The sequence below is a fragment of the Pagrus pagrus genome (assembly GCF_965226575.1).
Source record: "Pagrus pagrus genome assembly, chromosome: 5".
Taxonomy (NCBI): domain Eukaryota; kingdom Metazoa; phylum Chordata; class Actinopteri; order Spariformes; family Sparidae; genus Pagrus; species Pagrus pagrus.
In genome coordinates this window covers 16,598,596-16,621,860 of record NC_140189.1, presented here as the reverse complement: position 1 = coordinate 16,621,860, position 23,265 = coordinate 16,598,596, and the positions used below count along the sequence as shown (strand labels likewise).

At 43.4% G+C, this 23,265-nt stretch overlaps 1 protein-coding gene across 1 annotated transcript; it reads right to left on the bottom strand.

Annotated features, from left to right (window-relative positions):
* Positions 1-11,448: 11,448 nt before the first annotated feature.
* Positions 11,449-21,520, bottom strand: LOC311257807 (progesterone receptor-like). The gene is made up of 9 exons (XM_084353702.1): positions 20,343-21,520; positions 19,287-19,423; positions 18,903-19,019; positions 18,520-18,627; positions 18,224-18,430; positions 17,535-17,679; positions 16,121-16,251; positions 15,818-15,969; positions 11,449-12,625 (listed from the first exon to the last, which is right to left on the bottom strand). Exons 1-9 carry the CDS (start codon positions 21,182-21,184, stop codon positions 12,461-12,463), a joined length of 2,004 nt encoding a protein of 667 aa, XP_084209828.1. The 5' UTR covers positions 21,185-21,520; the 3' UTR covers positions 11,449-12,460.
* Positions 21,521-23,265: the final 1,745 nt, after the last annotated feature.

Here is a 23,265-nt window from a genome sequence, read left to right as displayed (position 1 = left end):
CAAGCAGTCAATACAGCAGGCATTTCACTGCCTTTATTAAGTTACACTTTACTGGTCTGTAAAATTTGACTGCAGACATTTTATTTGCCGCTTCTCGATGGCCACCCTTGAAATATGGGCGATGTGTAGCATGTGGCGGGCATCTATCTCATGAGCTTATCTTGCAGTCGCTAGGTTGTAAATAACGCTCGCCTCCCATCTATATTCGCCCACTATTTGCCTACTTCACTGCAGCCTTCACCTGTGTGCAACTTGTGCCATAAAAAGACTCGGAGGGAGATCATTAGCTGTGGTTAGGTCAGTTATTTTTATGATCACAGCCTCTATGGTTTGTTGGAGTGTGCAATAATATGTCTTCATTGCAGAAATCATCTTAATGTATTCCTCAGTAGTAGAGAGCCAAATCGCACCAGTTGCAAGTGAACAGCTACAGGATTTTTTGATTAAATCCCAAGGTGCAGACTTAGATGAGATGAGCTTCATTGGCACTGATATTACCACTTATTGCCTGAGCTTTCACACGGAATGGTATTTTAACAAAGCAAAGCTCCCGTCTCCATCGCAGTCGATTTCCATGACAAGCGCGGATCTCGTAGGAAGCTGTCAGTAGCTCTGCCGGAAAACAACATGCGCACACTCACACACAGAGACACACAGATGAGTGCAGACGGACACGTGTGCACATCATGATCAGTCAGACAAGAGTTGCAAAATAGACTCTGGGTGCATTATCAAGCAGATTAGGAGCGAAACTGATAAAGCCTGTAAGCAGAGCAGCTCGCAAACAAGTCATCTGTTTGTTCAATTGGCCTTCCTATTTGCTCCAGTCTCTGTAACCAACGGAGAATGAGAACGACACTCATTTCATATCAGGTAACTATAGAGATTAGCAAACATGCTCTCCCGCCTCAGTTGCCATCGCAGCACTGATAATAGTGCTCCCTGCCTCCGTTTTACACAAACAGGGCGCAAACCAAACATTTTAATTTCAGTGCGTCTTCGTGTCTGTGGAAGGATCATTAAACCGAGGCCTAATAAATGTGGCTAACCATGATGGATGGCTGAACGACTTCATAGTCCTCTTCCTGCCTCGATGGAGATAAGTTGTTCCTGCGATGCTTCATGCATTGTGACGTCTCCTCCGGGTTCTTGCAGGGGAGGCGAAATCACTCCACCCCTCGAATCCATCAGGCTTTGGAGGGGGGCTCTATACAGCTTGTTAGAGTAACACGTATGACCATGTAGGAGCCCTAATGAGCGGGGAGCTACCCGGGAGAACCGTGTCTGGACGACAGAGAACATAAATCTCCTGTCCTGCTCTGCGCCCCGGGGACTGCACGAACACCAAAATCGTGCGAGTCTGTGTGAATCTACAGAACATGTGTGTGTGTGTGTGCACACGAACACACACATAATGCAGATGACTATAGCAGCATCCTCCTGGGAGTCTCATCTACCATAGTTGAAAGAAGCAGGTTGTTTGAATTATGATCTAACAATAGTGTTCCACTCTCACTCTATAAATGAATCCAATACTGGCATATCTATCATTACCACAGGACTCGCACTCAGCTTGCTTCTTTTTATTTGGAACGAGTTTTTGGAAATCAATCCGGGCCTACTCTGCTTCGCAAAACCCGCCCTGCAGGTTATAATAATTCCTCCCTGTTTTCAGATTCGCTGTACATAAACTGCAGTCCATGGCATTGATCAGATTTAGTGCGTCTCACTCTCTTCCTTCCTGCTTCCTGAGAGAACTCGGCTATGTTTATCTCCTGCACCTCCGTGGTATAGAGTAACATGTATACTGGCAGACTATTCCCCGAGACGCGCTTTCATTCACCTTGCAGGGCCGCAGTGTGAGGTGTGTAATGGAGGTATGAAACTCCATTAAAGTATTGATTTGTGGGTGAAGTTTACTTCTTTCACTGTTGGATAGACATAGTGTTCATGCCTGGGTGTCTGCATGAGAGAGGGAGAGAGAGAGAGATATGGACAGTGCATGCGTGTGTGCCACTGGAATTTGTACCAGAGTGTGTGTGCGTGAGAGAGAGAGACAGTCTATGTGTGAGTTATACCGCCCCGGGGAGCTGCTATGGTCATATTTTAATAACTCACAGTATGTTGGATTATGTACTGTGGGCTTGTAATATCACACCGTCAGGGCAAAGCCCTAACAGATTCTCTGTTAGCTGGTCCTTAGCAGGAGAAAAAAAAAAAGGAACACACATATCAGGGGACTCGCCAAAACATTGTTTTCAGTTCTGCAGCACTTGTGAAAATGTGAGCTCCCACATGATTCCAGTTCAAAGGTATGCCTTCGCCGTTTTGTCTGCCTCAGCACGCAGCGCTCTCTCTCCCGGCTACAATGAACAGAGCTCCAGGTTTAATAGGCCTTAAGTAGCGCACCCCCTTTGCTGCCTTTGAAGAGCAAACACTCTCTCGCTCTCTCTCTCACACACACATATATATATACACACACATTGCTGTGCGAGCAATAAAAAACTGTGGAACAGTGGCTAGTTCTCTCTCTGACACATCAAAAGGAGAGCTAAGGGGAGTAATGTGTGGAATGATGTGTGTGTAGACCAAGGCCGGGATGCCATTCATGGTTGTAGTGTTGTGGTTTTAACTGCCGGAGGAGGCTTTAAGGCTGCGGCTGGCGAGTTCCATACAGTAGTTTTAACACATGGCTCGCTGCAATCTCAAGTGCTGTTATAAGTACAACAGACAATAGAAATATATGACTTAAACATACACAGTAAATATCTGAATGAAACTGTCTCTGACACAGTTACAGTCATAAACTGTTATTATTTGAGATCATAAAGTCGTTAAAAGGTAATTAAAAATGTAATAAATAAGGTGTTACTTAAAATGTTTGGCTTAAAATGTTTTGCCTTTCATGTAAGCTCTCTGTATAATGCAGAACAGACCATATTCACAAGGCGGCCATTTTTTCCTCTGACGTCAAACTCAAGCTGCTGGGATCACGTTACGCTGCTGTGTTCCACATTGTAAGTCATATATAAATGTAGGGAATTTTACAAATGTTCATTATTTCAGCTCCTCCTGATTGAAAGATAATGAGTAGTGAAAATTCGGAGGGACATGGGCCATATATCATGGTAAAACAAAATATTTAAGAACCTGTTAGCTAACGTTAGCACTCAACCACTTCCTAGCTAACTTTAATGGTTAACCTTGTAGAGCTGGTCCTTTATATTAGCTTGATTGCAGAACTGACGAACCCTTCGACTAAATTGACTTGAAAAATTATTTTCTTTAATTCACAAACATCATACGTGTGATCCATGACACAATTCAAACAGGATCAAAAATATATTTGTCTCTCCCCATTGACTAGTCTGCATATTTTTTCCAAAATAAGGTTCCTTGAGGTTCACTAGAAGGGACATGACGTCGGCTCTCTATGATCTATTTAAAAGGACCACAGTTTCCTTGAGGGCATTGTGTGAAATGTTCTGATGCCATGTGTCCAGTAACATTATGGGTGAGAACCAACATGGCTGCAGATTCTGCTCGTGGTCCAAAAGGCGCACACAGTTATTATCTGTAATTTGTTACATATATATATAAAATGTTGTTAATGTGCCCTTACACAGACATGATACATTTTCAGTCATTTTTATTTTATTTCAGCCTGTTTCTATTGTGCTAACAGGTTTTGGGATGCTTATCAATGGACATTAGCTTGAGAGACTTAGACTATAAAGCAAATGAGAGAAGCATGTGAAACTTCTATATCTTTTGTTTTGTAGTAGTTTTCACAGTGCCTGCCTGTAGCAGACAGAGGGCAAAAATAAACCTTCGAAAGACATCTGTCTGCTGCGAGGTCAATATTTCACTGGACCTGTGTAGATACAATGACAGTCATGTGCTTGATAGAATATCGGCAGTATCACTTCCTTGTGACACAAAATCCTCGTGAGCATGACGCAGCTCACTCTATAAAGCAATAAAGACCGTAAACCATATTGAGAAAGCATCCTGTTTTTGAGAGACAGAAAGCGAAACCGAACTGGGTGCACACACAGCGCACTGCATCTGTGCGGGTGTGTGCATTGCATGTAAGCACATATGCATGTTCACGTGTCTGACTGTGAGCTATCGTATAACTCTGAAGGAGACGGGGAGAGTTACAATTAGCCTTCTGCCGAAAGCACAGCCTCATCCTATGAGCCATGTTTACGCTTTAGTCACGCAGTAATTACATATGTTGCCTTATGTTTTCTATTTCCCATAAAGTCGGGGACGTAATGAGGGAAAAAGCAAATTAGAAAAAGGAAAAAAAACTGCACTACACGGTGCTCTTTTTGTCTTCAAGCTCATTTAGGCCTCAGAGAACGTCTATGGGGTTTGAGATGGGAGGCGAGGAGGGGAAGAGAGGACTGTAAACAGGGACTTTGCCTCTCCAGATGGGAAACTTCTGTTAAGCTGTAATGAGAATGCATAATGACGCAAACAAGCTTGATGGAGTTAGACATGGCAGCGCCTTCATTCAGCAATACGAGAACAAAAAAAAACAACCAAAAACCTATTACAACATACTCTTTTTTCTTTTCTTGCTTTATTCTCTATGATATCCATTTCGAGCCATGAGCTATAAGTGGGAGAGAAATGTCTTCATTAAATGTTTAAGGGAACATGTTTCATTTCTTTTTCACTGTTTTTTTTTTCTCCTCCCCGCCGTGCCCAATAGGGAGAGCCGATAAAAAAGGCAAGTACAAATGATAAAAAAACAAAGAACAGGACTGACTGCTCCTAATGGGACTGTTTTCAGCAGCTGCATTAACAAGCCTGTTTGATTTCCTTCTCCTAAGTGAAGTTGTCAGCCCATGTGTCCAGAGTGCTATGTTTAGGATGTCTAAAAGAGTTGTGTTTTCTGGCACCAGCCGATAATAAATGCTAAAGGGGTGACCTTATGTCTCTTTCCCCTGTGTTGCTCTACGGTCATTCTCAAAACAGAGCGAGAAATCCTCCTGAGCTGAGGTCAAGAATCCATCACCGATGTTTTTACAATAACACTCATTTCCATACCGACTCCGTGAGAAACAGGCCTGAAGGGAGCGAGCGCTGCCTCCGGTTGTGACGAAGCTCCTCTCGAAAAAACATCATAAAGCAACACATTACTTCCAATTGAATCCCTCTAGTGTCGAATAAGGTTAAAATACTTGTACCTCTCTCCGTGTGCTCCTTTACATATGCAAATAGGAGAATTCTGAATTGTCTGCTCCCATTTCCATAATGTGAATCATGAGCCTTAGGTTTGCTTGGTTGATTTCCAGTTATGCTCCAAAACAAAATCCATATTTGGCACTGTTAAAAAAGAGCAAAGATTAGTGCATTGTGAGAAATGCCAGATTACACGCACACACATTCCGTAGTAGACACACACAGATGTATGAAAACACACACACTTTTCATAGACCAGTGTGTTGTGAAAGAGTCCTATGATTGTGAATTACTTCACCATGACTGTTTTGATGAGAATGTATTGCCTTGTCCTTGGAAATGTGGCGCAGCAGTCGATATGGTTCTACAGACTCGGTAATGCTCTCCACTGTGAAGGCAACAGACTAAAGACGCTCTTCGACTGGTGAAACAATAGAGGAGAGTTGGGGGGGTGGGGGGCATTCTTTTGCAGAGTCGGCATTATTGGATTTGGATTGTAACATGGTGGTATCAAGTTAGGCCTGTGAATATCACGTCGGAATCACAATAGACAAGGGCCGATTGTTATTGCACCACACTTTCCATTAATAATTCAATCATTTGACCCGTGACATGATTTCCCGTAAAACAATCTGATCCTCTGAGGCCTGATAGAGATATTTGAAATCCGCCAGTGTGTGTGCCGTGCGTTCGCGTGCGCGCGCCTGTTTTTGACCTTCCCAGTACGACACAGAACTGGTGCCTGAGGCTACAAGTATAATATTTAGAGGAGGGGAGAGACAAGATATCAAAAAGTGTGTGTAGCAGCCAGTGTGCTGCGGCATTTTCCCCAACTAAAGATGCAGCTCGCCCCGAGGGTGCTCCAATAAGCGCGCCACAGGAATGGAAGGCCCTACACACACACACACACACACACACACACACACACACACACACACACAGACACGCTATGCACTCAAAACTGAGCAGCACTCTGGAAGCGCGAGCAGAAAATCAGTGCAATGTATCCAGAGTGCATTAAGTATAAAAACAGTGTGTGAGAGAGGGTGGAAACTCAGCTCAGTAATGTTATAATACATTGTTTTAGGGATCACTACTGACAGGCAACGCCGCTGTTCCAACTTAGGCCTCACACACACGTGGACTTAGATGAATGCAGGGACGCGGGCAAACACACACAACCATGCATGCGCTGGAAAAAGCCTGGGTGCCATCTATCAGGCTGCAGACGGGAGCCTTGGAAGGGGGAAATCTGTCCTGTGATGGCTCTAAATGAGGGCTGTGGCGGCGCTGTCACATTGCGTTTGGCTGGAACACGGGAGCGACGAGGGGCCGCGAGGGGCGGAGGGCATGGACACTGTGTACTGATATAATGAACTTGGGAGATGGCTTGGGAGCATGGGCAGACACTGTGATTCTGTCACAGCTAGTGGTGTTCTACTCCTGCTGCTGCAAGGGAAAAAGAAAAGAGACAGAGAGAGAGAGAGAGAGAGAGAGAGAGGTGGGGATAGGAGAGGAAGTAAATTGAGTGCAGAGAAGACAAGAGTGAGGAAGAGGCACAGGCAATGATCAAGAAGACAGAAAAACAGAAGGAGAATGAGAGGCAGAGAAGGGGCTGGGAATGCATAAGCAGCCCCGCGGATAAACACAGCACTAATCGCTGCTGGATTGGCGAGGCAATACCAGTGTTATACCAGAAGAATATTTACTCTAATTAGAGGCAGCTAATGTGTCTCCAGGTATAAAGGCTGTCAGCACTTTCCTGAGAATAATTAGAAGCACAGAGCATGCATTGTCCAGGAGAGCGGCGCAGAGCTCCCTTTGTACATCATTAACAGTTCACTGACAACAAAAGCAGAGTTAATAGAATGTAATGTGGTCTCCTCACCCATCCGTTTGTTCAAATGGTCATTAGGGTAATGCAGAATAATTCCTTCCTTCTGTAACCCCAAAACTCCACAACTCCTCCCACCTCCCATGTGCCCATTTTTGTGATTTCTTCCTCTGAAGTCCTGCCTCCATTCCTCTCTTTTTTCCCCCTAGACGGAGAGAATTTTCTCCAGCCCCTGTCCTCCACATCGAGATGATAAACATGATTTCATGGCGCGTTACAATCATCAGTCTTCGTAAAACACACGAAATCCTCTATAAAAGAATTAATTCTTGCCGCGGAGAGACAGCGCCAAATGTATAGATTTACTATTCCACAGTCGAGTTCCCCACCGTGTTTTAATGCATCATAAACACTTGGTGTTTTTTGGTCTCTGTTCCAATAAAAACAGAGAGCGCGGGGGTGTAATATCTGGAGCTGGGGGAAATTAAAGCTGAAGTTCCTCTCCTCCTCGGTGCACTCCCAGCTCGCACACTCACACGCACACGCACGCACACACACGGTTAATCAGCAGCCCAGAGAGAAATCTAAGACCACATCTACACCCAGTGGAGGGAACCTGATACAACCACATCTACCCCCCCCCCCCCCCCCCCCCCAACACACACACACACACACACACACACACACACACACACATTCCCCGCTTTCTCTTAATCATCAACACATACACATGCTCCTCCTGCTGATAAATTACACGCAAGGTTCAGTATGATTAACTAAAGTTAATGAAGACTGAAAGTGATCTCAAACAAGGTAACTATAGAGGGGAAGTCTTTGAGTGCATAAGAAAACCAGTGCACTTTCTTTTTTTTTTTTTTCCATTTCTGCTTCTGCTGCTATTTCAAAAGTCCTTTCAGTGTGCGGTGACAAACATAACCCTTCTGACTGGTGGAAAAATAAATCATACTTTCAAGTGAAGACAAATGCCTTATCCGTTGGGAGTAGCCTCAGGCTATAGTCATAATGGCCTCCCTCTATTTCTTTCTGCCTCCCTCTCTCTCTCTCTCTCTCTCCTTCCTTCTTGTTGTCTCAAGGCGGGGAGTTTCCCCTGCACTACTGTAGTTTTAAATGTCCACCCAAACCAGGCTTACGCAGCACAAAACTAGCTCAAGGCAGATCAGAATCAAGGTGAATATTCCGGTTTTAAGACTTGTTTTATGACCCACCCCGAGAGGGTGAGAAGCACTTCCAGTCCCCAAGGCAAAACTGCTGCTCGGCTGCAATTTTGAGCAAACAAGTGAAAACTCATCAGTCACATCTTCGACTATCATAACACAATTATACCCCACGCATGGCACAGGGTCGTTACTCATGTCTGATCTTGTGTCACGGCCATAAAAACTGTGGTTTTCCTAACACTGCAATCAGCAATGTGTGTGTTTGGCCCGGCCCAGGCTTGGCCCGGCGCGGGCCAGGCCAGCTGCAGAAGTCTGTCTCCTCTCCTCTCTCGCCTCCTCCTGCTCTCAGTGCTATCAGGTTGCCACTCCTCCTCCTCCAGCCCATTACACAGGCCTCTTTATGCTGCGCTAAAAGCTGCTCATGTTCAAACACTCCTGGGAAAAGCTCCTTAAAACACGTCAGGATGAGAGGCCCTGTCTGGTAAAATATTAATAGGAACTTAATTGGTTGTTAATGGACTGGTGCTTGGGTAGGAATCGCCCTCCATTAGATAGGCCACCGAAGCAACCCATTCAGGGGTGTCATCTTACCACCTCCACGATCTAATTGTTTTCCGGTCACTGTAGCCGTGAGTTGCCGTAACCTGGTGTTAAAGACATTACTGCTGGAGTTTTATGTAAGGTCCTGCGAGCAGTGCTGGACCTTGTGCCGACCACATTTCCTCGTCAGCTTGGGAGTGTGGGTGTTCAGTTACTTTGGCATCAAGTTTGAACCAACTCCACTTCTCTTTTGTTTTCCTCTGTGTCATCCTCACACATTGAAAAGCGAATCATCACATTGAAAGTCCCGTTAATCTCTCCTCCAACTCCACATAAGGAAACAGTTTGAACTTTTGTTGTTTGTGGCCAGTGTGTTTGTGCTTTTTGCGGTTGCCGTTACCCAACAGGAAAAATCCCTCTTCTGCTAGAGTAGGCATGTAATATTGATGCAGAGCAGACTCGCAGAGACACAGAAATCAAATGGAATCTGAACTAAGTTCAAATGTCGACATCAACACATACATTTTTGATCGTAGCAAACCTACGAGACGCCATTCCTTTTAAGGGGAAGCCACAGGGGCCTGTGCAGCGGTGGAATATATTTAGAAATAAGTGATATTTCAGCGTGTCTTTCGATTCCCAACTTCGTTCAGCTCCAATTCATTTATGAGAGGGACAAATACTTGTTGAAAGAGGTTGTTCAGGAAATGGAACTTAAAATGGCGGAGGAGGTTACCCAGACGGACTGTTTTTTTTGTTTTTTTTTACAGTTGGGGCTTTTAAATGCACCATGTAAAAATAAACCAGCTCTCACAGATTGTTATTTTCTCATTGGCCCTGCAGACATTTGTTAATATCAGTGGTTGAACGTAACTGAGTACATTTACAAAAGTGCTCTACTTTTATATCTACAATTTCAAAGTAATTGTATTTAACTTCAGTATTTTCATTTCATGCTTCTTTGTTTCTACTTCTCGAGAGCTTTAGTTACTAGTTACTTTGAAGATTCATATTAATAAAACATATAAATCAACTCATATGTTGTAATGTATCATAATATGTTGTATATAATGTATTGTAAATTAGCGCCACCTTTACCAGCTGCAACATTAAAGTAATTAACATATTAATGCACCAAATAATAATTTGATTTGATAATCAGTGATTTCAAATATAATTGACAGAAATGGGAAGAAAGAAATTCTGCATTATGAGTACTTTTACTTTTGGTACTTTAAGTATATTATGACACTAATACTTTTAGTACTTTTAGTCAAATGTGCAATATTTAAGAATTTTAGTTAAAAAAATAATGTTTAAAAAATTAACTTAAATTTCAGCTGAAAGTAAGAAATAATAGTTTTGGGATTATGACGTCTTTGTATTGTGTCACAGAGATATCTACTGAAGTTAGCATGCTAACCAGCTAGCACAGTCCTGCTCTAAACCTCCTGTAATTGTGGTGTAAACATCAACACCCAGTCAAGGCCAATTCTTACATATTGCACCTTTGAGTAAGATTTGATATGCAGGACATTCACGAGCATTTTTACTCTGTAGTATTGATATTTTTACTTAAAGCAACAACAAGGAACCTCCAATTTTTTTTTAATCTATCATGACATGGCCTTTGGGGGCCATGAAAGAAATTAAACTTTGTTTTATTGTCATACCATACCAACAGACGAGAGCAGCTTCCTTCTTTAGTCAATGCTTCTGTAGGCCATACAGAGGCATCAGTATTAAATTAAGAGTGTTTTATAACCAGGTATATATTCCTTGTAGTACATTCAAGGAAAAGATCATTCTATCCTCCATTAAGGGTCAATATTGTTAAAAAAAAAACCAGTATATTTTTCCTTCAATATATACTTTTTTTTATGAATAAAACTTCTACTAAAATGTGTTTTTTTAAAAAGTCTTCACTTCCGAATCATTGATTAAATAAGTTCACCCAAAATGAAAATTCTGTCACTATCTTCTCACCCACATGCCGATGGAAAGTCAGATGAAGTTCTGTAGTAGATAATAACTGAATTTTCCTTTTTTGGGCGAACGTATCCTTTAAGTTTTCACATTTAAACCCTGACCTCCCCTCTGATTGAAATGCCCTCTTTATTTACTTGTCTCCTTCACTGCTCTGAACTACCATCTCGTGACTCTGACGATTTAACGGTAACCGTGTTCAAACACTGAGTGAATCCGTGTCCAATTACATTACGAAGCAAATGTCAATGGATCCAACAGATGTTGTCTCACCACACGAATGCTGAGTTTCAGTTTCCTGATGCACATTCAACACCCGCCACTAGATGGTATTAAAACACAGGCAGCCAATTTCTGATGCCAGATCGGCAGACATGGCTGTTTCTCACGGGATAATGAGATGAAATATGTCAGCCAGGCCTCCTGTTTGACTCTGTGATATGTTCTGGTTTCCTGCTGTGATCTATTACCTGGCTGAGTGGAGGCTGAGGTAATCCTGAGGGTTGGTAATGCAGTGGTAGAGAAGACTTGCCTGTCTGTTCTCTAAAGCCTGCCTGCCGTGCTTGACTGCATTGCAGACTGAAATGAATCTATCAGACAGGAGGAAAAACAGGAAGATTACCGTATCAGCATTAGCATGCACTCAAAGGAGACCCCACTTTAACGAGATTTGTGCACGTCTTTCACCCTGCCCTCATTATCAGCAAACAGATACACACTCATGCTTCACTTTTATTACGTGTTAAGCCGTCAGGGTTGCAACAAATGAACAGATTCTTGGCTGGACCTTTAACAAAAATGTCAGAGGCTACAAACGAACACATGATGACACACAACAAAGCACTTGCAAAGAACACTTTTAGAAATAGTAGAAAAGTTACAACGGTATGAAATGTCCGATCTGGAAAAAATTGTACTCGAATAACGTTTCACACTCATAAACAAGCACACGAAACAAAGTCACCCATAGTGTTAGTCGACTAATGAGTCATTCCAGTCGAGTGTGTTTTGTGCAATTATTTTCATCATTGTTTCTGGTGTGCCCTTTTGACATCCCAACATTCATAAATATACATGAAACTTGCAGTCGCTCGCAGTTTGTTTTGTCGCCGCCTAAAACTATTAGTCAACCATTAATTCTGTGCATGAGAATAGCTTTAAAAAAATGTTTTTCCATGCCCTCAGGCAAGACAGCTTTCTCTTTAGCATGCATGCCACAACCATTTATTAACTGTCAATCAACGACTTTGTTCATCTCAGGTGCACACAATAACATTCATTGTGGGGAAAAAGCGAGTCCAAATGTCATACTACTGTGCACAGACAAGCTTTGGTGATGTGAACTCTGTTTTTTCTCATTACCGTCTCAGTCCTCAAAATGACATGCTGTCATGTTATCAATGTGAAGAAGGCTGCATGCCAGGTGGTTTGGCCGTTCAGGAGCTCGTGTGGAGGAATGCATGCTAAAAGGTGTTTTAATCGGCTCCAGAAACACTGGATGTGCGTGGTACAGATAACAGGCATTAAGAAGAACAGAGCTGATGCAATTACAGGAATAAAAGAATGTGCTGTATGCCCTTCTTTTGACTCTCACTCTGCAGGTAAAAGGGGGTTTGTATGCTTTACACCTTATAAAATCATTAATCCTCTCGAGCTTCACCAGAATTGGTCAAAAGGACGGGCTACCGGAGCTCAAGTGACCTAAAGGGCAATCAGAGACTCCTCTCTAGGCGGTATTGTGGAAAAGTATGGGCTTGACCATGCCAGAGAGGATCTTGGGCACATGAACGCTCACAATCTCTGAGATCATCTCTGGAAAGTTGACCCGCGTCTGCAGGGACTGGGCTTGGATGAACAGATCATAGGTGAACTGGTGCAACTTCCTCACAATCTATGAATGAGAGAGAGAGAGAGAGAGGCAGAGATCAGGCATCGGGTTATTAATAACAAAGATGATACGCTTTAATGTGTACAGCATTGAAAAAGAACAAAGCCAGCGGATAAAAGAGGAAATGACAAATGGCACTGAAGCCTGCCTTTGAGCTCTAAGAGGTGATTTAAAGAGATGACACTGGTTGTGGCCGTCTAAGCTCCACAGGCAGGGGAAAAGCCGGAAGGGGTCTGAAGTGCAAAGTCTTGATCAACTGCCTGGTTCTCTGCCCTAAAGGGCCCTACCAGACAATCCCTGTCTGCCCTCTAGCTCATAAGGCATTAGGCGATCCGAGATGTGAGTGGGACACAGACAAAGCTGAGCCTTTAAGGGTAAATCCACAGTGAAAGACACAAGGCTGAAACTGCTGCGGTGGGAAATTTTCCAGCTCATCTGGTCATGCCCGAAACACTGATGTCAGGAGTTTACTTCGAAATCTGTTTGTTCTTACAATCAGTATTAAAAGTTCAAGTAGTATTGAGGCGGAAAACAGCTGATCTACACCCTCTAGTGGATGCAGCCACGCATCTTCAGTCACATCTCCATTCACCAAACATCGTTTCAGATCCATGTAAGCATAGTTTTTAAGCCCATACAGTAATATTTAATCGTTACAAAAATCACTGTAAAAGGTTTTATGTGTACAAATATAATCAGCTACCCAGGCCTAGATAAATGCCTTCAAAAAGTTCTCTAAACATGCTTTCTTTTAAATTTTACTGACTTTAATTGTCTTGGCTACATCCGCACATGAAGTAGGGGGATGTACAAAAATAAAGTCAAGAAGGATACAGTGAATAACAGCAGAAAACATTAAATTTGAGCCTTCTGTTTGGTTAAAGTACTCATGAGAGTCAAATCGTTACCATAAAGTACACTGGGAGCTTTAAATTTGAAAGCCCTGTACATTTTTTTTTAGGTTTATGAAGACAGTTTTTACTTAAATTAATTTAATTTTATTTTATTTAAGGAAAAACAATACAAATACACGTGGACACTCACTGGCCACTTCATTAGGTAAACCTGTATGCTGTAATGCAATCCAATACAACAGCTCTGGCATAAATATTGCCTTTACAAAATTGATAATGTTCAGTGGTGCAGTGGTGTTGAACTGGACTTGAGAGGTGTTTCTGATATTTTGTCCATGTAATTTACATACATGAGAGGGGCAGAATATGAGAAACACCTATGACATCAATTATTACCGTTCTGAGAGCCTCAACAAAAAATGTTCAGCTTTATAAAAGTACATTTTACATCAGAGCTTCTCAATTGGTTTGCATTGCCTTGTACAGGTGTACCTAATGAAGTGGCCAGTGGGTGCATATCTGTTTACACATACATCTAAAGAACTTAAGGCAGTTCTCATCTCTGTTGCTGCTGTTTTCTTTGTGTGAAAGCTTCTGTGGTTTTACATTAATACTTAACCCCGCATCAGCCAAAAACAAACAATTAAAAGCATAAAGTTGTCACACTTTCCTTTACCGGATGTTAAATTCAAATTCAGCATGTGGCTGTAAAACTGAAACAGCTTTTAAGACTGCAGCTTAAATTTTGACGGGTGAGATAGTCAACTATCCATAGCGAACTACTGTACCATTAAATACACAGATGTGTAAATTATTCACATTCTTCAACGGGACTTTCTACATTTTCTTTTATTGCTTTAAGTTGTCCTCGACTTCATCTGGAGTCGGAAACTCCTCCATACCTATTAAAAAGTAAGCAGTAGATGATGCACATTTACATCTGCATATCTGAACTGTGGCTGCTATGTGTCTTGGCAGTACAGTGTGTCAAATCTGACACGCAGGAGGGTGCTGGGTGACCTGCCAAACATCTTTTAACCTTTATTTAGACGGAACAGCTCAGAGAGACGACAGGAATTGGGAAGAGAGAGTGGGGGGATGACATGTAGTGTCACAGGTTGGAATCGAACCCGGGACGCTGCTGAAGGCTCTGAGGACCCTGCCTCTGTTAGCTCTATGAGGCACACACTCTACCAGGTGAGCTACTGTACCAAACTTTTTCTAATCCTCAATAAAAATAAAATGGTTCGGAGAGGGATTTTCTTTTGAAGGAAGACGTGTTTTAACTGCTTCACAAGGAGTTGACGGCAGAGTAAGGCAATTTTGTATCAGGAGAGACTTCAGGGATATGGTCTGAAGTGTACTGGATCACACGGATTCAGAAAACAAACTTTATTAAAGGACTAATGTTTCAACGCCAAACAATACAGAGACTCACATCCTCTTGAATAACTTCCCCTAATCAGGACGTTAATCCAGCAAATGCTGAAAAAAGTAGGGGATAAATAAACTGCATGTTTTGGTTTGTTTATACCAATAAACATGTGCCAGTTTCTTACAGTGGGCTAAATTATGCTGTTAGTATCAGAGAGACGTTTTTTGCATGATGGCCTTTCAGGCTGTGCAAATTGCTGTCATACAGGCCCAGTGCAAATCATTAATACATTCATTTAGTTAATAATAAATGAGTCAGTTAATTTGAAACTAAAGATTTTCACTGATAGATGAGTTATCAGCCTTTTCATGTTTATTCATTTTGTGTGTTAATATTGTTAATGTTTGTAAATGAACTGGCCCCTGGCCTCCTGCTATTTTGCAAAAGTAGCTCTCAGACAAACCAAGCTGCCTATCCCTGCAGTAAGAATCAAAGGTTGGACTGGAAGTGCAGTCTGCAGCTGCTGGGTGATATTGGCTACGACCAGATTGCATCATGGACAATGTGAGTCAATTCATTTTAGAGATTTTTCTGATGAAGCAATGCTACCAGCAGAGGGTAATCTGATTCCCAACCAAACTGATGGTGTACCCCAGTTAGTGATCAGAATGAAATTACTGCTGATAAAAGTTTGTCTGTAACTTAACTTCAACACTCTTGCTTAAATTTTAAATGTAATAACTGATTGAAGTAATCCAGCCATGAAATGATCCAAACTGAGGTAGCTTACAGTAGCTGGTTAATACATTTATACTGTTTTTCTGTAAACCAACTTCCTTGTTCCTTGGACTTGTGGGAGCCACACTTCAATCTACTTGCTCACTAACTTAAATTACATATATACAATAGTTAATGGAGTCACAGCATGGCTTGTTTTCATATGAGAGGCAGAATTGTGTCTATTACCGACTGGAGATAGTCCAGCAGCTGTGTGAGCTGAAACAGCCTCTGTGTACGGGTGGTCTCCCCGCAGTGACTGGCCAAGCGGTCCAGCTCCTTGATGTAGGAGGTCCGCAGTTCATCAAAACATCGCTGGCTCTTCAGGCCCTCCGCTGGCACTGTGACCACAAAGCCAGAACACAACAATAACTCTCACAGACTTTATCCATCCTGTCAATCCTCTGAAGTATAGCTTCGCTCTATTGTCATATTTCACTTTCTGAGTTGACATTAAACTTAATATTTCAGACTCGGTCCCAGCGGACTCACTGATGCTGAAGAGGACCAGGGCCTTCATGCAGAGGAACTCCTCCTGGGTGACCTTCAGCATGCAGAACCTTTGGGACAGCAGCTTCATCCTCACACAGTGTTCATACATACTGGACACCTGCATTCGCTGGCTGTCAGGGGAGAAAAAAACCAAAACGTCGTGAGAGGAGGAAGAAGGAGCACACGGTGCGACAAGAGCAGAAGTGAGAAGACAAGAGAGGGTCGGGCAGGGAGGGACACAGAAAGGTGGAAGACAATTAACGATGGCAGGAGCGAGAGTGGAGGAACAAAAGAGAGGAAAAAGCAGCAGAGGTGAGAAAAATGAGTGAGATGGATAATGGAAAAAAAGAACGACAGGGAGGCAGAGAAAAATGAGGGTCAGCAGCAAGGGCAGGCGTATCCATTACCATGCAGGTCAAAAGCAGCCCGATAGAGTGACAGAGGTCTAATGCAGACAGAATGAGTGTTTTGCTAATGTTGCACGAAACACCAGCCAAGTGAAAGCTGCTCTGAGGGCCTGCCTGCGGCTGGCTTAAGCATTCTGAGCTACACCCTCCTTAAGACAATTCACTGATAAGAGGAGGTGGGATTGTTACTCGTACAATGTACAGTGATTTGCCTCACAAACTCTGCATTAAGTTCCTAAAAGTACAAAGAAAAGACAAAAGACAGGAGTCGGGGTGTCAGAAATGTTTCGATCAAGGCTGGAGGAAGTTGAAAAACTTGTCAAAGTGAAAAAAGAAAATGTTGTAAAGATGAAACGGAATAAATCATCAGAGGTGATCCCTCTGCGGCCACGTATGTCAGACGTAAAGGAAACGGTAGGAACAGAACAGACTTGTTTACTGTCTCGCCGAGACGAGACGACATTCATCGTCTGATTTTTTAAATCTTCCTCTGAAGCTCCTATTCCACTGTGCCTTTCTTTCCAACTGAGATGACAGGTGAAGTCTCATGATACTCCAACAAACCCAATGTCACGATGATTATTACGGCTGTTTAGGCCCGAACCTATCAAACTTTGTTTGATAAAGAGACTTCAGCAGCTTCGACAAACTTCGACTAACTTTGTTTAACTTAAACTTTAGTGAAATAACTTTTATCTTGTGTGTCCTGTCCTCTTCAGGTCCTCACCATGGTGGCGAGGAGGTCATGTGGCTGAGGCACTACTAGACATCTAACCCTAACCCTTACCCTGTCTGTCCTGGGAGAGGGATCCCTCCTCTGTGGCTCTTCCTGAGGTTTCTTTCAGTCTTCCCCCTGCTACAAGGGTTTTTCTGGGGAGTGTTTCTAAGGACAGAGGGTGTTGCTCACTGTACAGATTGCAAAGCCCTCTGAGGCAATGTGATTGTGATTTTTGGGCTGTATAAATAACTTGACTTGACTCAACAGAAGTCTATTTTTCATGACTTACTCATTGAAGACAAGGTCCGGAGCGAAGTAGAGCATGGAGCTGTTGGTGAGTGTGTAGGACCTCCAGCCCAAAGCAAACACCATCACCCCCATCCACGACAGCTGAATCAGTGACATCTGATCATCCACATGGAGGTCACGGAAACCTGTTGGACACATTTTATCAAACGTCTGCTGGTGTAAAAATGAAAAAATGGACACTTAACAGGTTGAATAAATAAATGTGAAGACTTCTGACTGGTGACAACAGAGATATCACAGTGTGGGTACATTGCTGGCCATTTTCAGCCTGACATTCTTGGCTTAACTATGAACATATCCCCCTCTAGTGGTTAATATTTGAACAGGTTTGTATTACATAGGATTGTCTGCCCCATCATTGATGTTCAACAGGCATACAATTGTGGTGAGAGTGATCTTGAGGCCAAACAGATATTATATATTTTTCCTGATAGCTTTATACCTTATGGGGGTTATACTCATGAGACTTCTTTGTACTTTGTTGTCCACTCTTGCTCAACACAAGTCTGACCTCTGCAGTGTTTTCCTTGGCATGAATAGTTTGTTAAGGATTACGCTAAAGCTGAAAGAACTACTGCAGCACTTTATCACACACAGCCTTGGCAGAAACACCTCCATGTGGCCTGGACTCATCTGAAGAGTGTTACCTTGGCCCGGAGACGCATTTACCTGGTATCGCCTTGGCCCAGCGCACCACGGTTACCAGCTGTCTCTCCCCAAGCTCGTTGAGGCTGGTGAGCAAGGATGCCGGGCTGTCTGGCAGGGCATGGTCGTGTCCGGCATTGACCACAGCCGGCTCGATGGTCTGCAGGATGCTGAGGAGCGAGAGGCAGGAGCGCAGGGTCTGGGGGATGGCCATCGTGAGGGCCTGGGACGCTGGCAGAGTTAAAGAGACAGAATGACACAGAACGGAAGAACAGTAGAAAAAGAAAATATGACACTAATTATGTGAAACCAGTCCTCACCCTGAGCCCTGGCAGCTGCACTTCCGGGCTCTAACCTCTGGCTTCCATGAACCAGAGGCTGTTCCTCCTCTCCGTTCCTCGTCTGGCCGGCTCCCTTCAGCCTGCGACCTAGAATCCATCAAGACCAAGACGAGAGGGTGAAAAGGAGATGGGAATTTCAAGCTGTTTAGTCTGATTATTACACAACACATAGCTAAGCAAATCAAGATGTAATACTACACTATGAATGACTAATCTATTACACTGTGTGTAAGCTGGAACATTTAACTTCTACTACTCCAGTGCAATTAACGTATTTGACCACCCTGACCACATATTTTCCAAAATACACACCGCACATACCTTCCTTCATACCTCCCTCCCTCTGTTCTCATCTTCCTCACCTTTGAGGCTCATTCCTGACATGAAGCATCTCTTCAAACGACACGACGCGCAGTTCTTCCGCCTCAGCTTGTCGATGGTGCAGTCGTTCCGGCTGGCGCAAAGGTGGTTCTGCTTACCTGGTGGCACACACATAAACACACACACACTTACAAAAAAAAAATCCCCGGGTGGGTGAGAGAGAGAGCGAGTTCAACAATGCCTGGATTTCCACTCGTAGCAACGATATGTGGGTGTTTGCTGAAAACAAATTGCTCGCCCCGCATAATGTCAGGTCACTGTGCCCTGCCTGCCTCCACAAACCGGCGAGTGGGTGTAAGAAATTAAATAAGCAGACTGGTAATTGTGTGTGGATGCGCTTGCATGTGTGCGTGTGTGCCACCCACCTGCAGCGGCTCGCTTGAAGAAAACTTTGCAGCTGCCACAGGTGACTGCTCCGTAGTGACAACCTGAGGCATCGTCGCCGCACACCTGACACACTCTCCTGTCCGACAGGTACACGCTGGGAAACAAATCGTCATGCCTGCACACCCACACACACACACACACACAGGGAAAAAAAATTCAAAACATGCAACAGATACAGCATAACAACAGTAGTTGTCCTCTAATGAGATCAGATTAAGGTCAATGTGTCTGCCCTCTGAGTGTTAAGCCGCCTGCTGTGGCATTTAGGGCACTAATTCCCTAAATAACAAACCAACTATGACAGGAGTGTATGACAACAATTGAAGGTATATACGAGATAAGCAAAGCTGTGATTAAAGAGCTAAAGAGTTAACACTTTTACTCCGAAGCATCTCCTTTCACGCCGAGCACAGAACCAGCAACAGGTGCTCTATCTCCTGTTTATAGAGACGCTGATATATTGCCTCTCATCTTGTGCGAACTTAGCCACAGCACAAATAAGGACAGTTCTGGAAAGCTGGTTGTGGTGATAGGGTGAACTTTGATTCTGCGTGCTGAAACACAACTTAGCCAAGGACAAGGGGAGCATGTGAGGCTGTCTGAGCACGAATGACTTAAATGCTGCCACACAGCTGCCTCTGGGCATGACTCCACTTCAATGGGAGGAATTAAAAACTACACAGAATAAACATGTTTGTGGGGTTTGATTTATTTGCGCTGTCAGGTTTAAACGATCCTTTGAAGAAATATCAAGAAGATCTGAGAGGGCAGTGCAGCTTCAGAGTGAGATTAATAGGCTTAATAAAGCATCAAATTCGAGAACAAAGCACAGGAAATACAACAATGCGATACTCATTAAGAGTAAGTATAAAGCCTGGCAGATTAAAGCATGCCCACTAGACACACGGCATGCGTCCTTTTGCTTCTGATCAGAGAAAGATGAGACTGATGGGAGGATGTGTGTGGCAACCTGTTGACGGGATTTCCCTGCAATAAAGAAGACCAAAAAAAATGTGTTAAAATCAGTTATTTACCTAAAAGTGCGATCCGTGCAGTCGACCCAAACGGCAGGCTCGGTCTTGATAGTGGAGAAAGTGGCATGCCCTTGAGGAACTGTACTTTGGTAACTTTCCGCTTGACCGTACTCGTGTGCCATCGCTGTGTGCGTGCCACCTTTACGACCCAGCTCCTCCTTGCTGTACCATGCACAGCGGCATCCCTGCCTGGATCCATTAGAGGCTTGCCCACAATTACAGTATTTACACAACAAAGTATGTCCACCTGTCTCCGGCTCGGATCGTCCGCTGTACGCGCACCACACACCCGGGGTATCCCTGTATAGGCTTGGATTGGCAGAGTAGGCAGAGTATGGTTTCACAGGCAGGAGCCCGTCCACTTGGGAGGGTGCTGGCAGCTCTGCCACCGGGTCAATGTACAAGTTTGATTCCTTGCTCACGTATCTGGATATCACCGGGCCGCGCGTCCCGGCTTGCGCGCTCTCCATTTCACCCGATCTGAGCAGATCCATGCAGCTCACCTGCTGAATGCCGTGGCACACCTCTCCAAACTCGTCCCCTCTTGAATAAGTGCCTGAGTTCATATCTCGAGGCGCTCCGAGATCCGGCACACCCCGAAGACTGCTCTCCACTGCGTGATCGAAGTCTGCTAAGGCGCTGCTGGAGGAGCACTGGCTCATGCTGCTGAGCGGAGGAGAAGACACCGTATCCAAGCCCAAGGACAGCGACACCGCCTTACTGAGCTCAGCAGTTGTCGGGCACGCACAGGTGTCCGCGGTATCCGAACGATCCACCCGCTCATTCATCATTAATGACTTTGACGTCTCTTCTAAATCAGACGCGCTCGGCTGAAAGGCCATCTTCACAAATAAAGCAACACTTTTCCAGGCGAGAAAACGCCTACCCCGACGAGACTCCGCTCATAGTCTCAGCGGACGGAAAATGCAGAGCTGTCGTCGCACTGAGTAGTTACAGAGAAGGGACGTCCCGTCGATCTGTGCCGCGAGTGAAGAAGGGCTGGCGAACTTTTTATAAAGTGACCTGTTTCCTCACGCAGAGGCTCAAGTCCGCCTGCCTTCACTTCATAAGTTACCGTTAGAAAACACGTAGGAGGACTTTGTACTCTCTGGCATGATGACCTGCTTACACACTAAACAACGGCCCTAAATGTAACTTATTATCTCAATTGGAGCCGCGCGTCCTGTCACTCGGCTGCACGCACTAGCCCAAGGTCTCGCGAGACAGCCAGCAGAAGCGTGTAACGCCGTCATGTGTGCCAGACTCTAATGGACCTCAGCACCGCTCTCACTGACCGCTGCCCCACGGCCCAATGGCGGATGTGCACTTGGTAACAAACACTGTAAACAAACAACAAACAACAAACCATTTATCAAGCTGTGTGAAGGTTTTAACAGTTACAATATAAAGGCCATCAACATAACATTAAAGATGAACTGCACTGTATTTATTATCAACATCAGTTGCAACTTAAGGATAAACAATTGCTTAAAGGTGCAATATGTAAGATTTTTTGACTGAGAGTATTTAAAACAGAAAGTGAAACAAATTTGGCGCTGTGATGTCCATGTATTTTGTTATAAAGCATGTTTAGCATGCTAACCTGCTAGCCCCAGACCATCCTGGTCCAAATATCCGGTGCTAGTAATAATAATAATAATAATAATAATAATAATAAATTTTATTTATAACGCTCTTTTACAGGTGCTCTAGTGGTGTAAATAAAAAACACTTTCCCGGTACTCCGAGCTCCCAGTCCAGACTGCTAGCTGCACAGCTAACTGAGCTAATGGCAACTGAGCGGTTGCTTTGACATGCTGCTTTCTCTTTGTTTGGAGTTTGGATTCAAAGAGGTGGCTAAATCGTTCATACTGCACCTTTAATAAATGGTTTTTAAAGCATTTCATCGTTTGTTAAAAATGAAATAACTATCAACATCTTGATCAACATCAAGATTAATAAACAAATAAGTCACTGTAAATATATACCTAACCATAAAGTTAGGCATAGTTCTATAATTTTGCTTATTTATTTATATTTCGTTATTCGTACACAATTCTTGCATTTATAGGACAGGTATAAACCTGTATTATACATTTCATTTATATGCATTTTACATTTCATTTCAATGTGTCTGTACTTATTAAAGGGGCACCATGTAGTTTGGAAGAAGAAATGCGAACTCAGAGGTAATTATACAAATTCTGAAATATTTATTTTTTCCATAACTGAATTAACAAGCTGTTCTCAGAGGAAAATAAGGTCCTGTGAGGGAAATTCTCTAATGTCCTTTTATTATTTTGATATGTTGTTCTTGCATATGAAACCTAACAGATATAGATGCAACATTAATAGGTGTGTAGGGTGAAATCTTGTGTCTGTGGGCTTCCGGCATGTGTTCTGTCGTGTGACAGCCATCTGTTTGCAGAGTATGAATGAATGTACTGTACATGGTGTAATGTGCCGTGAGAGCTAACATAAGGTGACTTAGGTTGAAGTATGACACACAACAATGGTTGAAGTGTATAAGACGTTATATGTGTATCCTAAGGCGGATGTGGAGATGATTAGAATCTTGTCTGTAGTGAGATCATATGTAATCTTGTTATTATGCTACAACTGTGAGTATTGTTTTCTGCTATTGTAAAGGATGAGGACAGACTGCCTCTCTTCATCTCATCATCTATGGGCTGCTGATAAGTGATTCTTGCTGGCAAGCGATAAAGAACTTCTCGAAAGAAATATTGTGGCAAACTTGGTGTTTTGACCAACTCTCATCTGCACTAGACAAGTGACTGATTTTCAGTTGCCACGACAGTCCCCAGAACACTGTTTGAAGCTAGAAAGGTGGCAGGGTCCGCCAAACATAAACAAAGTAAAACAGTATGAAACAGTGTTGTCCTTTAAGTTCAGTTTGTTTATT